Genomic DNA, 14,351 nt, shown 5'->3' with positions numbered 1-14,351 from the left:
AGGTGTTCGCCGTCCTAGGTTTTAAATATAATACCTAACATAGTCCGTTTGAACAGGACCAACCGTTACCTTGTCTGAAAATAAAAAATCTGAAACTTAATAAACTTATAATAATTAATATCTTAAACTGTCTAATGCACTTTTATTATCGAGCACATAACATCCTACTGTGCCAAACTTTTCTATTCGATTTCATCCAAACCTAAATCATGTTGTGATGTATTTTCCAATGTAATGGTATGTGAGTTTTAAATTGATATTACCGTTTGTCCATCAAATGTGTCAAATTTTAAGTGTATTTTATAGAAGTGTTTAAAAATCATTTGTTTTGTAAATTCTTAATGGGGAGAAAAGGTTGAAGCTTATGGCCAGAAAACGTGAAGAAAACCGGATTCCACTGTTGTGATTGCTTGGTTTGGGAGCCATTATCTGATTGGCCAGTTACACTCAATGGTGTTGCCAAAGCTTTGGCACCTTTTCCCCCATGATTGTATTTTGTAGTCCCAGAAACTTTGTGAATTTTATGTCCTTATGGAATAAAATTATCTGTATCACTCCAGTTAAGTGTAAAATAAAATAGGTACGCATACGCACATGATACCAATAACACAAATAATGAAAAAGTAAATCAACTTATGATGAGCGACATAGTCTTCCTAAAACATGTAAATTTAAGCTGAACTCATATAAGTATGTAAAGCTAATGTATTCTATTATGGAGATCAATTTTAAAATTAGCACTGCCAAAACCTAAATTCTTAGTTCAATAAATAATCGAGGTTTATGGTCGATTGTCTTAATATTATTTTCCCATGGACAAATTTAATATAAGTTTTGACAATGCTAACATTAATATTTGTGTCTTCTGAATGTCTCTTTTACTCCAAGCTCGTCAATGAAACAAAAATTGCATAACTTGCATTTGCATATTTCCGCTATGTAAATTGTAGATGGCGCCACGGTGCTGACGTAAAGTAAGGACGAGGAGTGCTTATGTCTTTATTTTATTATTGCACAAACGAAATGATGTTAAAAAAAGGATTAAATTCACATTGGTAAATCAGCACTTCGTTGTTAGTATTGTTTCAGAAGAATTATGTTAATAAGGCATTCTATAAGGCCGCGACCACGACGACAGCAGGCGGAGCGATGGCTACAGACTAAGCCCCAGTTTCATCATACTCGGTTATATCATAAGCAGGGATTAGTTGTTGACTTTTAACACATCTGTCAAGAATTTAATATGAAGATGACGTATACTTAATTAATTAACTAATTAGGTTGTTATGATCTAATCTAGTATGATGAAACTGTGGGTAAATATACTAGTTCTACTAATACTAGTATTTAGTGTTTGGGGGAGGAGTTTCGCACGTAATTATCTGCCATAGAGTAAATAATACTAGTGCGTGCCGCCGCTCTGCTCCACCCTCTTGCGTCGTGGATGCGACTTAATACTTCGCAGTCTAGTAGTAAATGACGTCGAAAAAACTGCTTTAGGCGGTTCACACACTTCACTGCCTCACCGCGCGGATTGCGGATTTAGCATAGTAAATTTCCGCACGGTGAGGCGGCGGCACGACAGTCTTTGCGGGTAAGCGTTTTTTCTAAGTATATAAACTATCATTTTTGCATACAATGATAATCCGCCAACCGTGGCGGTGCGCGGTCAAGTGTGTGAATCGCCTTACTATAATGGACATAATTAAGTTAAAAAGCTTCTCTTCCGGTATTGAAGTGGGGCAAGCAGATACTCATTCAGAACTAATATAATATTATGCTAAGTAACTATCAATTGAGAAGTACCCTACTCAACAATCTTGGACATGGACAAGGCTTCAATACTGAAGGCGAATCTTACCTTAAATTATGTTACTTATAAGATTTCATTTCATTAAGTAGTTGTAAGTTAAAGTCATACCAAAGATTCAAGAAATACTCTTATTATATTTTGGTGTTCAAAATCCAAAGAAAATATTTCTAAAATAAAAGGAATTGCAAATAATATGAATGGTTTTATTACGAAATGCTTAACCCTTTTTTTACTAAACCCGTATGTTACTACGATTACGTTTGAGGAGAGTCACTACCAAAATCGAACGAACAAGAGCTGTCATGCAATCGGTAAACTTAATACAACTCGATAAGGTCGTGGTTAGCGCAGCGATCCGAAGCTTCGGAACTACAAAACTTCTACGCTAATCACGACTCTATCCTGTTTTATTTAAGAGAGTGACCCCCTTGTTTGTGGCAATACAGGATACAATCATCAGTGAACTTCGCATAGAGCAAGGAGTAAGCAGCCTTACCACCGAATTTTCTATACATGGCTCCTTCGAGTGGAACCTTTATTTATTGTGCGTGTGTGTGAGTTCAATGTATTTTAAAGTAAATAAAATTTGTTAAATTACACGAAACGTAAGTAGGTAGGTACTTCTCATAGATAAAAGTACAGCTACTTCTCTCTCTAACCCCACATTCCTTGGAGCACCCCCCGCCCCCGCACCTACCTGCCCTGCAGCAACAGCGATAGAGGAAAGATCGCGCTTCGCCCCGCCCGCCCTTACCATAAACTGCTATAGTCTGTGGCTTTTTATTCGTTTGTTCGCCCGCGTTCGTTCCATTCCATTTCATATTTTGGTCAAAGTATATTTTGCTTGAAAAGAAACGTAAAAAAAAGAAAAGTATCTTGTACGTGCGTTTTGTTATTACTTCGGTTCAATTTTACAGAGGGATTTCAAATATTTTTTATGAGTGCCGAACATGACAATGAATGCACGTGAACTTTGATTACAATTCAATACTGCAAAAATAAAAAACCGAATGTATATTTTCCCTGTTCTTTTTAAATTTTGTGTAATCCAACTTTTTTATAATTATTCAAGTGGTGCTAAAACAAAACGACAAACAACAAGCGGAACTTAAAGAATTCAAAGTGAAGTACTTTTTAAATCTTATGAAATTAATTTGATACTAATATAGCTGAAAAGTATATAACGTATCTATAATATTTTAATTATATTTATAATTATCTTATCCGTCGAATTCTTTATAGAAAGCTATAAATAGTATCTGAATCATTAGTCATTTCCTTTCTATTGTTGTCGAATTTGTAGAGGGCGCTTCTACGCTTGTTGTGCGGTCGTTCGACAAGTAAAATGGCGGCGAATAATGTGAAAGGCGAAACGTTGTCTTATTTCTGGTTGTAAATAAAGTAATCGATACTGTGAGACGCTGTTAACATTGCTAAAAGGAACAAACTTAAGTTTAAAAGTGTTAAATGTATAGTGGACTCTTGTGTATTACTGAAGGGGCTTCAGAAATAACTTCAGAACCCGTCGTTACGAGCACTTCACTCGAGGCCATATTTATGATGTTATCTAGCGTGTGAGCGTCTGCTGGAACCACATTGATAAATGGATATTGGAAACTGATGGCGATGGTATGTTAGCGTGAAGATAGAGTAACCAACTACCTTTCGTTCGCAGGGTTATGTTCATTGTATTGTTACAAACCAAAGTAATTGACGCCTTCATGGCGATGGATGCGGCGTATTATTTTTATTTCTCTTCAACTTCTATAATATCCTGTTTCATAGATACCTTTTACATTAATAATCAGATCAATCCTATAGTTTGATTTGTTATTTGTTTAGGCAACGGTCTGTATTTGCCACGAAATGTTAATTACGGTTCTAACAAGAGCCTTCATTGTATTTGTATCTATTGTGTAGATAGATGTGAATTGTTTGATCGAATTGAATGATAAAGTCAACTTTATTCCCATTTCAGGATTGCCAGGTGCATATTATGATGAATTGATTGAAGAGGAATGATATTCAGTGAATTAACAAGTGCAAAAAGACTTCTATGTGCATAAACAAAACTATGGATGAAAGTGTGGACTCATTATACTGACAGAATTAAATTTGCACAAAATAAGAGATCACGGAGGTGGTAATGGATCCAGTAGGACCATGGTCAGCATATGCCTCTTACAATCGCTTAGCTGGGGTTCAGGCAGGTGCTGCGAGTGGGGACTTTCATCACCACCTGGCTAGTGGAGGCTCTGGCTTGGGAGGGCAATCCGTCCCATCCACCACTAGTCAACTACTGCTGCAGGCGGCCCACACAACAGCATCACTCGCTGGACAACTGGGATCATCAACTGCATCACCGTTTAATCCTGGAGGATTTCTGTCCCCCCCAACTGTTGGCTACGACGCAGTATTCTCGCCTCTGTTTCATCATGCGAACCCTAAACCTGCACACTACAGTTCATCACTTCAAGCCCAGCATCGGCAAGTGATAGCTCAAGCTCAGGCAGCTGTTGCATCTAAACAATCCTCTGTAGAATCAGAGTTGTCATCAATAAGAGAAAACTACCCTCATCAAGCACTAGCTTCACAAGGGACCTCGTTTTTTGACCAGCCATCACCAGGCAGTGCAGGCGGGCTCAGTTGGCAAGGAAATAACCAGCTTCCCAGTCCTTTTGGAATCTTACCACATGAAACTGTAGTTCCATCTTCACCAAGTCCTGCAACTACTAAAGCATCAGCAGCCTATGAAAACTTCAATGCTCATTTTGCGGCTGCCCAAACTCTAAATAATCACCTAAACTCACAGATTTCCAGTGCTAGCAAACAGGGAAATAGGTCTGGTTCACCGGCCACCGCACCCAAGCAGCCAGCATCTTCGGCATCTTCAACGTTTTTCCAATCTCCATCATCTTTTGGCAATCAGACTGATAATTCATACAGTGCAAGCAGTGCAAAGAGTGGTCAACTTTCATCACAGCAGGACTATGCTGGAAGTAAGTCATACTCAAGTTCTGGAAGTACCAGTGCTCATTCTCAACAATCTTGTATAGTACCAACTCCTCCTGTGACCTCGTCCCCGACTCCTCCCAGTAACCGCTCCTCCTCCAGCTCCTCCCGCCCCGCCTCTGTCTACAGCACCCAGTCTCCTAAACCTATCCAGCCAGTTGCAGAGAAAGCTACCCGACAGAATACTAGCAGCTTTGTATCCCCAACTTCTAAACCCCCCCAAGTACAGACTAAAGCACAAAGTAAAATATATCCCGAATTAACAGCAGAGCAAAGAAAATCTTGCGATTCTAACGAAAAAATACAACCCCAATCTTCACCCATAAGTTATTCAATAATGGATGCGCCCGGTCGTCTGCATTACAGCGGCACTGGGGGATCCTCCAAGTCTAGGATTAGTGCTAATCAATACTCAGGTTCTGGTTTCAGACATTACCAAAGTGGAAATAATGTTGAATCAGATTACCATGCCCGAGCTAAGAGTAGTTCTAGTACGGATACTGGCTACTCCAGTAGTAGTTCGTTAAATGGCCCAGACTGTAATGCGGCCAGGAGACAAAGCCCTTCCCAAGCCACTGCTCAGACATCTCCCTTGGGACATGTCTCGAGTCCAGCATACCCCGTGTACCATAGCCCCATGAACTCTATAAACTCACCCCAACAACATGCAGAGCACTCAAGTCAAGTCGCATACCCTAAAGCTAGCAGTGCCGCTCCGAGGTCTCCCCTAGACGTTTCAGTATCCCGCCCTCCCTCTCAGAACAGCCAAGTTGCCTATCCCTCCGTTATAACGAGAGCTTTAGGCATAGAACAAAACAAAAGTTACAGTGATAGTCGATATGAACGAAATCAGACACAGTCTTCCAGTCAGAGCTGTTGGGAAAGTGACCGACAAGCTCCTAGAAAGTATTCTAGTAATAGTACCAGTAATTACAGTAACATATCTGAATCTAATACTCAAAATGAATCAAGTTCACAATCCTCTACTCAGAGGTCATCATTGCCTTTGCCTGATAAGCAGCAAAATTATTTTGATAGCAATAACGTAGCCTTACATGATTTATCTAGTTGTCGCGGTGATCCTATGAGTATTGTTAAGAATTTGCAAAGTTTACAGCAAAGCTGTCAACTACAAGATTCTAAGTCTGCCAAGTCCCAATCACTCTCATCATCATCATCTACTATAACTCCTGCTAAACCCGCTCCAAGGAGAAAGAGCATAGAAAAACCGGCTCCGCACTCCAATTTAAATGATTTGTCAAATGCTGTGGTGGCGGACTACCTCGCGAGCCGTATCCCGCCGCCCGCGCACAGCTCCACCACCAGCCAGCAACAGAACGGAACTTACTTTGACTTCGAGCGGTGGAACCTTCCCCCTCCTCCACCGAAAATGTTCCCCGGTACTTCCGCTTTCGGCTCCCAAGCTCCGTTACATGCTGGCAACTTTGCGAACCAACACCAAGCCTTAGCCATGCCTCACGGCCACCTAACATATTTCCCACCATTCCATTTAGCCCCACATCCCGACTTTCAATCCTCTGTGGAGTTAACGCCCCTGTCTTCATTTAGTGAGACTCCACCTTCGGCTTCCTCGTCATCTTTTTCAACACCCGAAACTCGTGAAGAGGAGCAGCCTAAGGTGGTAGTGCCTAATATAGAGGAAGAACTTGGTTTCCTTGCAGAACAACGCGGAAATGCGTCGTCGGTAGCACCCACTTCACAGCAGCAGAACATAAACAATACTTCACAAGACGCCTCTACAAAAATCATGGAAAAAAAATTTAATGTACCCACCACGGGCCCCGGTGCAGGGTTCATGGCTTCTTACCTGAAATTCTTACAAGGAGAGCGAGACACGTCGCCTCCGCCGGCCGGCCGAGGCGCGAGAAAGTCCACGTGGTCGCGGACTACGAATAACACTAACAATAAGGCCTACAATCAAAACGAGCACAATAAAGGGCCGTGCGACGCGGGCGCCGGCCAGCAAAACGCCAACGGCGCGATGGCGGCGGGCATGAGCGGCGGCATGGCGCACCCCGCCATGGGCGCGGGGCTGCTGGGCGCCGGCCCGCTGCACGCCGCCGCCTCCTCCAACCTGCTCGCCTCCCAGCCGAAGGGCCTAGAGATGGAGGACCCCAGATATTACAATCCGAACAAGGACAGAAAGCGTAAATATGACGGCACGGAGGAGAGCTACGAGGAGGAGGAGGCGCGGCGCCTGAACAAGCCGGTGCTGAACGTGCCGGCCGCGCCGCTCGGCGACAAGGGCAAGAAGGGCGGGCGCGCGCCCAGCAAGCCGCCGCCCGCCCCCGCGGCGCCCGGCAAGAAGCCGCGCCCGCCGCCGCCCGCGCCCGCGCCGCACCCGCAGCAGCAGTACTATTACCAACACCAGCCCGAGGAAGGTGCGTTCAATTTATTAGATTTCCACTTGAGAAGTAGAGCGCGCTGGTGAAGAGCTAGCCCTGAAGCTTGTATGACAGGAGCAAGCTAACCGCCCGAGGGGTAGTGAAAACTTGTTACATTTTAACTGTGATATATTGTACGATTTATTAGAGCGAAACTAGTTATTGTGTAAATAGTTTTAATGTGAGGAGGGATGTGATGTATCTCATTTAAATTCAATATTTAGCGTTAGTCTGTAACAAGATTTCACTAGAGTTATTGTTAATGATGATGACACATTTTTAGTGCCATTTTATTGTAAATTTTAGATTTGTGACTCTTGTCATACTCGCTACTGAAGGGGTGCTACCATAAATAATTTCAAAGTTGTGGTATATTTTTTTAAGGGATTAATACCAGTGAGAGTGTCTGTTGTATATATTCAGTAACTGTATTGTATCATTACAGTATTTCAGTTTAGTTTGTACTTACAATTATAGTGTATGCATATTCTTTGCTGTTAGCTAAAAGTGATTTTATATTGTAAGAGAAGGGAAATGCATAATACAGTGACAGCTATAACTAAGTGCATCAATGTATTAAATAGCCATGTGCTGGACATTTTTTTTGTATTGTATTTAAATTGTTATTTGTTTATGCACAATTCTCCATATAATATTATGTACATATTTTGTAAAATAGCAGAAAACATAAAATAAACACAAGTATATTACTGACAATGTGTTAAGTAATTTTAATTTGTAATTATTCCTGGTAGCACCCTTTCTTCGCCACAGTAGGGATAACATGTACATTGTAAAATAAATCATTTGTTTTCCGTTTCTTTTTATTATTTTCACTTGTATTGTTGAACTCTGTAAACAATGTCAGAATTGAATGTACATGTTATCACAATGATGCTGCTTGGCGCTCCTCAATCCTCCCTGCTTTACCTTTTATCTATAATTCATTCTCAGACCTAAAAAGTTCTATGATTATGGTTTAATTTTTTGCTGCGCCGCCGCCGCGCCGGTCTCTATTGATTAACCTACTAATGGCGATATACTTCATTTATTTACTGCTAATGTAGGTCTTGATTTAATATAAAGTATGATAAATAGCAGTGTAGGTTATACGACATGTTCGTAGCACGAGTCACAAGAGGCACATGAAAAGACTTCTGAAAAGAAAAGTCTCATGTCTCGCTCACTCATACATATCCCGCCGCCATTAGAGCGAGCGTGATGATCTTTGTTTTGTTATATCTTGCGCCTAATGCTAAATGGGCAATTTATATTTTATAGTTAAAGTTATTAAATGTCTATAAAATTACTAAATTAAATTAATTAGGTAGAACGGTAGATGACCTAACCGATAATACAATCATAATTTCATACAAGATACCGCAGTAAGTGATACGTGTTAAACACTTGACCGATTTTATCAGTTTTAAAAGTACTTATAAAACATCAAAAGCGGCGGATAGACACAGGTAATATAACACACAGTGTAAGAACAAAATTACTGGAATGGTGCAAGGAGAAGTTATTTTAATAGGCAGGACGTGTTACATCCAAGACAGCGAACCCGACTCTGGGAATTATGCAGCGGTGGCAACCCTACGGTACCTAATAAGAGCGAACTGGTAGTTTTTACTATTGCATGAATTTTCAATATCATCAATACTCATTTTCATGATGCCTTAACGTATAAATGTGTGTTTTAGTGGCATCACATGCGAACTTGGGCTATGGAAACTATGCGGCACCGGAGAACGATAGAAAGTTACATCAGATAAAGCATCAACCGGCTTCTGTCCAACACGATGCCAACCGACCTATAGAAGAAATGCCATATCAGGTGGGTGCACAGTATAACCCCCGCAGATAAAGAAACCATAATGAAAATGGCGGCCGTTACTAGTAGGAGTAGGAAGGAGTATTGATAAACATCCATCGGGAGAGAGAACATGATTTCGTCCGCCATTTTTCTGTTGATTCTTTATCTGCGGGTGTCAAAGCATCATACTGACACTGACTTCTTTCTGCCTGAATTTCAACCGATGTTGGTATCAAGCCAAGCATAAGTATTCAAGATTTATTCGCACAATTTTAACGAAAACATGTATTTTGCAACTCAATTATAACCTAAATAACTGACAATAACAAGTCTTCGCACTTTGTATTTCTATGACGCACTGTAAATTTTTCTCCATTGTGCACATTCCATTGATATCAAATTCACGAGTAGGTACATAACATTTTTTTCTATTGCAGTCGGGAGAATTTGTAGCAATAAAAAGCGAATTGAGTGAAATGTGGCCTGCAATATGGAGAGTGGACGGGAAAACGTTACTGCAGAAATATGAACCTTTTGAAGAAAATGGAAAGGTGCTATACAGAAATATCTCAACTGTAAGTATCTTTTAAATCGGTGGACCAGTCCTACCGTCAGTGTCCACGTCTCTGCACCATACATCTGGCATTCTGGCAGGACGCACTGGTTGAAGACTTTTGTCTTCAGGCTCTGAGGAATGGCCGAGGAGAATATGTGACGAAGTTTCCCGAATGCAGCCCAACCAAGTTGGATGCGCCTTGCAGCCTCCTTGTCGAAGTTTCTTCTGCCTAGCCGAACAGTCTGCCCGAGGTAGACATATTCTTGCACAACTTCGATTGTTGCCTCACCAACGGCGACCGGCTCCGGTTTGATGTGAGCATTGTACATGACTTTCGTCTTGTCCAAGTTCATACCGAGGCCTACACGTCGGGAAGCAGCATTTAGGCCACTTAGCATCCAGCTGAGTTCCTGCAGAGATTCTGCCATAATAACGATGTCGTCCGCGAAGCGGAGGTGTGACATGTACTCGCCATTTATACATATACCATGTCCTTTCCAGTCCAACGTCTTAAAGACATCTTCCAATGCATTGGTGAACAGTTTCGGAGATATCACATCCCCCTGTCTCACTCCACGTTGCAGTTGGATAGGTCTTGTCTTGTGGTCCTGTACTTGGACAGTCATAGTAGCGGCATTGTACAGACATCTCAACACCTCGATATAGCGCCAATCGATTTGGCATCTCTGCAAGGATTCCAAAACTGCCCAGGTCTCGATGGAGTCGAAGGCTTTTTCATAGTTCACAAAGCGTGCTATGGAGAGAGCTATGCTTGGGGTTTCTCTGATGGATCGTATCAAAAATTAGGTTATCCGTCAGAGGACTTAGGTTACCGACATAGCTGTCAAAATATGCAAGCTGAAGTGGCAGTGGGCTGGTCATATCTGCCGAAGAACCGATAACCGTTGGGGTAGACGAGTTCTCGAGTGGAGACCACAAACAGGCAAACGCAGCGTGGGACGCCCTCCTGCCCGCTGGACTGACGACCTTAGGCGGGTGGCGGGTAGTGGTTGGATGAGGAAGGCCGAGGACCGAGTGTTGTGGCGCTCCTTGGGAGAGGCCTATGCCCAGCAGTGGATGATTATTGGCTGATGATGAAGTATCTTTTATCTTTTTACAATTTGGAAAATTTTATACATGCTCATCAATAGCCCGTGGGCGTGGGTAATCGTCTAATCGTCCACTGCCGGACACAATTAGGATATTTTTGAAAAATCTTAAAATCAACCTTTTAGGGAGTGGGTGGTATTTATTGGGAACAGTTTGGACGAATCTATTAAGTATAAATAATAATAATAATATGTGGGGACATCTCACACACGGCCATCCGACCCCAAGCTAGGCAGAGTCTGTGTTATGGGTATCGGACAGCTGATATATCTACATAAATACATAGATGGATACATATTAAATATAAATATCAACACCCTAATAATAGTTTACTCCTGATGAGTAGACCTAAGCTCAATTTCCCAGTGCAGTAGGTTCCTTGTAATTGGCCGCTTCAAGTCGTACATCACTGAGTAGATTGACTTCAGAATATCCATGCTTAATTAATCATTATCCTTGGTACCACCATACCAGTACCAATCATTACAAATTTGTATTTAATTTCCAGTACGCGGCATGGAATCCAGACAATAAGAAACTATATACCCAAGTACACGTAAAAGTGCGGTCACAAACACATTTGGAGAACATAGTAGAATTAATAAGAAGTGATAGTTCCGGCGATGATTGTAATTTCATAGAAAAACGCATGTTGGAGACGCAGATGTACCAAGAGAACTTCGAAGTGTACATACAGACTCTAATATCGCACGCGTTAGATCCCAATTTCCTGACTGAAATATTTCAAGAACAAGGTACGTATTCTATTTACTCTCAGGAACTCTTGGTAAAACATGAAATTTTATTCATAGAGAAGAATGCAACCAACCTACTTTACGTGGATAAAGAAAGGCTATGAAAATGGCGGCGACTATACATAAGTGGGAGTAGGAATAAGTATTTACATAGCATGTGTTCGACCGTCATTTTCATAATAGTTCTTCGAGAACTGGTTCTATGTTTTCTATTTTCTTTCACCTGAACCACTAAATCCTAAAGCACTATTCTAAATTCCAGACGAATACTTCCTATCAAACGTCAAAACAGTCGACGAGGTGACAGAAACAATGCGAGCGCGAGTGTCGTTCGCGGCGGGCGGCGGCGGTGGCAGCGGCGCGCGGTCACTAGACGCCGCCGTCGCCACGTGGCCCGGCCTCAGCGTAGCAGGCACTACTGACGGGGCGTGCAGAGCGTGCGCGCGGCCTGCGGTAGCGAGGCTTTTGTTGTACGGACAGCCTTATAACCCGGGCACGTTGGAGCCGACCCAGCCGGATGCGAGACTCGCTTATGAGAAGGTAAGTTATATTTTTATGTCGAGGGTGTATTGTACCTTATACAGGACCGGCGCACTGTGAGTCGTCAGCTGATCTAACGGACTAATCGTTTCACTACGGTATATAGTCTGTCTCTAGTGTTGGTCACCGACACGCTAAGAAGAATGTAGAATAAGTCAAGTCGATTCCAACTTACGAACAAACTGGCGACACGATAAGAGCTCGATTTCTTGATTAGTAAGATCCATCACGCTGCACCGACGGCCTTAACTACCACTACGACGTCATAGAGCGATGTTAATGATATCACGATAGGTTTTATAATTCTCGGGACTGGATGTCCCTATATTCTCTGCAGAGTTAATCAGAGGTGCTAGCTAGTGAACCTCTCATCTTACCTGCAACAATCACCTCATTACCTCACCATCCACCCCCCTATTCCAGGAGTTTCTAGTATGCGCCACGTGCTGCGGCCGCGTGCAGCTGTTCTCCCGCATCTCGCACCAGAAGTACCTCATGTACGCCGAGTGCGGCAAGAGAGTCGCCGAGAAACGCATGCAGAGTCCCGGCAAGGACACCACGGTCATACTGAACGAGCTGTTGGCGGACGAGCTGTGGCTCTCTCAGGTAAACCACCATAAATAAATGTTTTCTAGACCAAATACATACATTGATAGCATTCTGGTTTGTCTGAAGGAAATCTTCTCCAGTGCAAGTGGAAGGGCTCAGAAGACAGGATAGTTTAGTCTCATTATTTCCTCTAGAGGGCGCCCATGTTAATTATTTATGCAATAAATGGAAACATTTAGTGTGTATTTCATAGAAACCATTATCCACACCCCGAGTGCTCAGTGTAACTTTTGCAATGTTTTCCTCTGTCAACGGCATTTATCTGTCATTTGTTTCATTATAGTGAGGCGCTGCATTGTCTTTTTTCGTTTGCGTCAACAAAAAATTACGATTCATCATACCAATACAGCTGAATCGCAAATATGCCACTTGCCTATTATGCCATCCCAATTCGTACTTACATGAGTTGTATTAATTTGCAGCTCTTCCGTGACGTGCGGCACTCGTGGGCGGAGGCGGAGTCCTGGGAGCGCAAGATGCGGCTCGCCATGTCCCGACAGATGATATAACATAGTGCCGTGCACAGCACCAACCAATGAGGACTTTGCATCTGTGACATACGTGTGCTGTATCTATGTATTTTATAACATATACTATCTTAGCCTCTAGTAAACTGATTTTTACAAAACGGGACGGAACCTGTTCCCTTTTACATTTTTTTATACTCGAACATCACGCGTAACTAGTTTTTATTATTGTATAATACTAATTTAAATATTTTATTTTAACGACATTGTGATTTGCCGCGAATAGGATAGTTCGGTTAGTTAGGAGGCAGTCTTTGTGCCATTATACACGCAAGTTTAACTGAAAATAGTTGCTTAGACGTTAATAACCATTTATAAATACGTAAACAGTTGCAGAGTATTAATGTTGAATCCAAATTATTTTAAGCATATTGGCGAACATTCCAGTGGCATACATAGCTCAACCGGCTCTACATTATCTGTACAAAGTGTACTTATATAAAAGTAATTGAATCGTATTTACCCGTATCGTTAACTTGTTATCCACAGAAACCAAATTGCCACAAATATAAAATCTCAGTTAGCCAATTGATTAGGAGTGTTGTGAACTGCCTGCCTAGGGAATAAATGTTTAATATGTAGAATGTGGCGTCCGTATCTAGATCTCCATGAAAGTTAGTCGGTGCATTTCGGCAGTCCCAGAGAGAGAAGCATTCCATGCTTGATGGTGCAGGTTTGACAAACGTTACATTCCTAAGTTGCCTTGATGGTTGAAACGAACATGCAATAATTATTCACATGCTGTGTATAAGAATAATATTGTTAATAACTATCTGCCCCGTATATAATGAACAAAAATAAATATAAAATGTAATTGACTTTCCTAAAAGTACAGTGAAAGATATTTTGTATAATTGTATTAGGTTGTATAGATATTACGACTTTGATGTAGTATTATTATAGTAGTAATGTAAAAATAGTAAGGTTCTGTCTGATATTGATAATTAAAGAGAACTTTATTTATTTTGCTTAGACTGGACTGGACAGATCTGGAGGACTTTAAATAATTAATATTTACTTTAAGTCAATCCTAAGGCAATTTTAAGGAATAAAAACTTTCATTACAACTTTTGAGTTTAATTTTAATTCTACCCTAAACCGTAAAACAATCAGTTCTCACACTACCAAGCATCACGATGCATGAATAAAATTGTATGAACATGCGTTTTCTGTGTTGGAATGAGCGTGTTTATTTTCTATACAAACAG

General features: G+C 41.5%; 1 protein-coding gene across 2 annotated transcripts; it reads left to right on the top strand.

Annotated features, from left to right (window-relative positions):
• The first annotated feature begins 3,116 nt into the window (after positions 1–3,116).
• Positions 3,117–14,210, top strand: LOC105391076. 2 transcript variants are annotated; one of them, XM_038112311.2, is made up of 9 exons: positions 3,120–3,442; positions 3,792–4,812; positions 6,508–7,227; positions 8,934–9,067; positions 9,484–9,621; positions 11,221–11,467; positions 11,730–12,007; positions 12,431–12,613; positions 13,039–14,210. In XM_038112311.2, the coding sequence occupies exons 2-9, from the start codon at positions 3,960–3,962 to the stop codon at positions 13,123–13,125; spliced, it is 2,640 nt and encodes an 879-aa protein (XP_037968239.2). In that variant the 5' UTR covers positions 3,120–3,442; positions 3,792–3,959; the 3' UTR covers positions 13,126–14,210. The 2 variants fall into 2 exon arrangements, with proteins under 2 accessions (XP_037968238.2, XP_037968239.2); XM_038112310.2 differs by having other exon boundaries at positions 3,117–3,442; positions 3,792–7,227.
• Positions 14,211–14,351: the final 141 nt, after the last annotated feature.

The sequence above is a fragment of the Plutella xylostella genome, chromosome 13 (assembly GCF_932276165.1).
Source record: "Plutella xylostella chromosome 13, ilPluXylo3.1, whole genome shotgun sequence".
In the NCBI taxonomy this organism is placed as follows: domain Eukaryota; kingdom Metazoa; phylum Arthropoda; class Insecta; order Lepidoptera; family Plutellidae; genus Plutella; species Plutella xylostella.
Note: the sequence above shows the minus strand (reverse complement) of the source record. Positions and strands in the feature narration are given on the sequence as shown.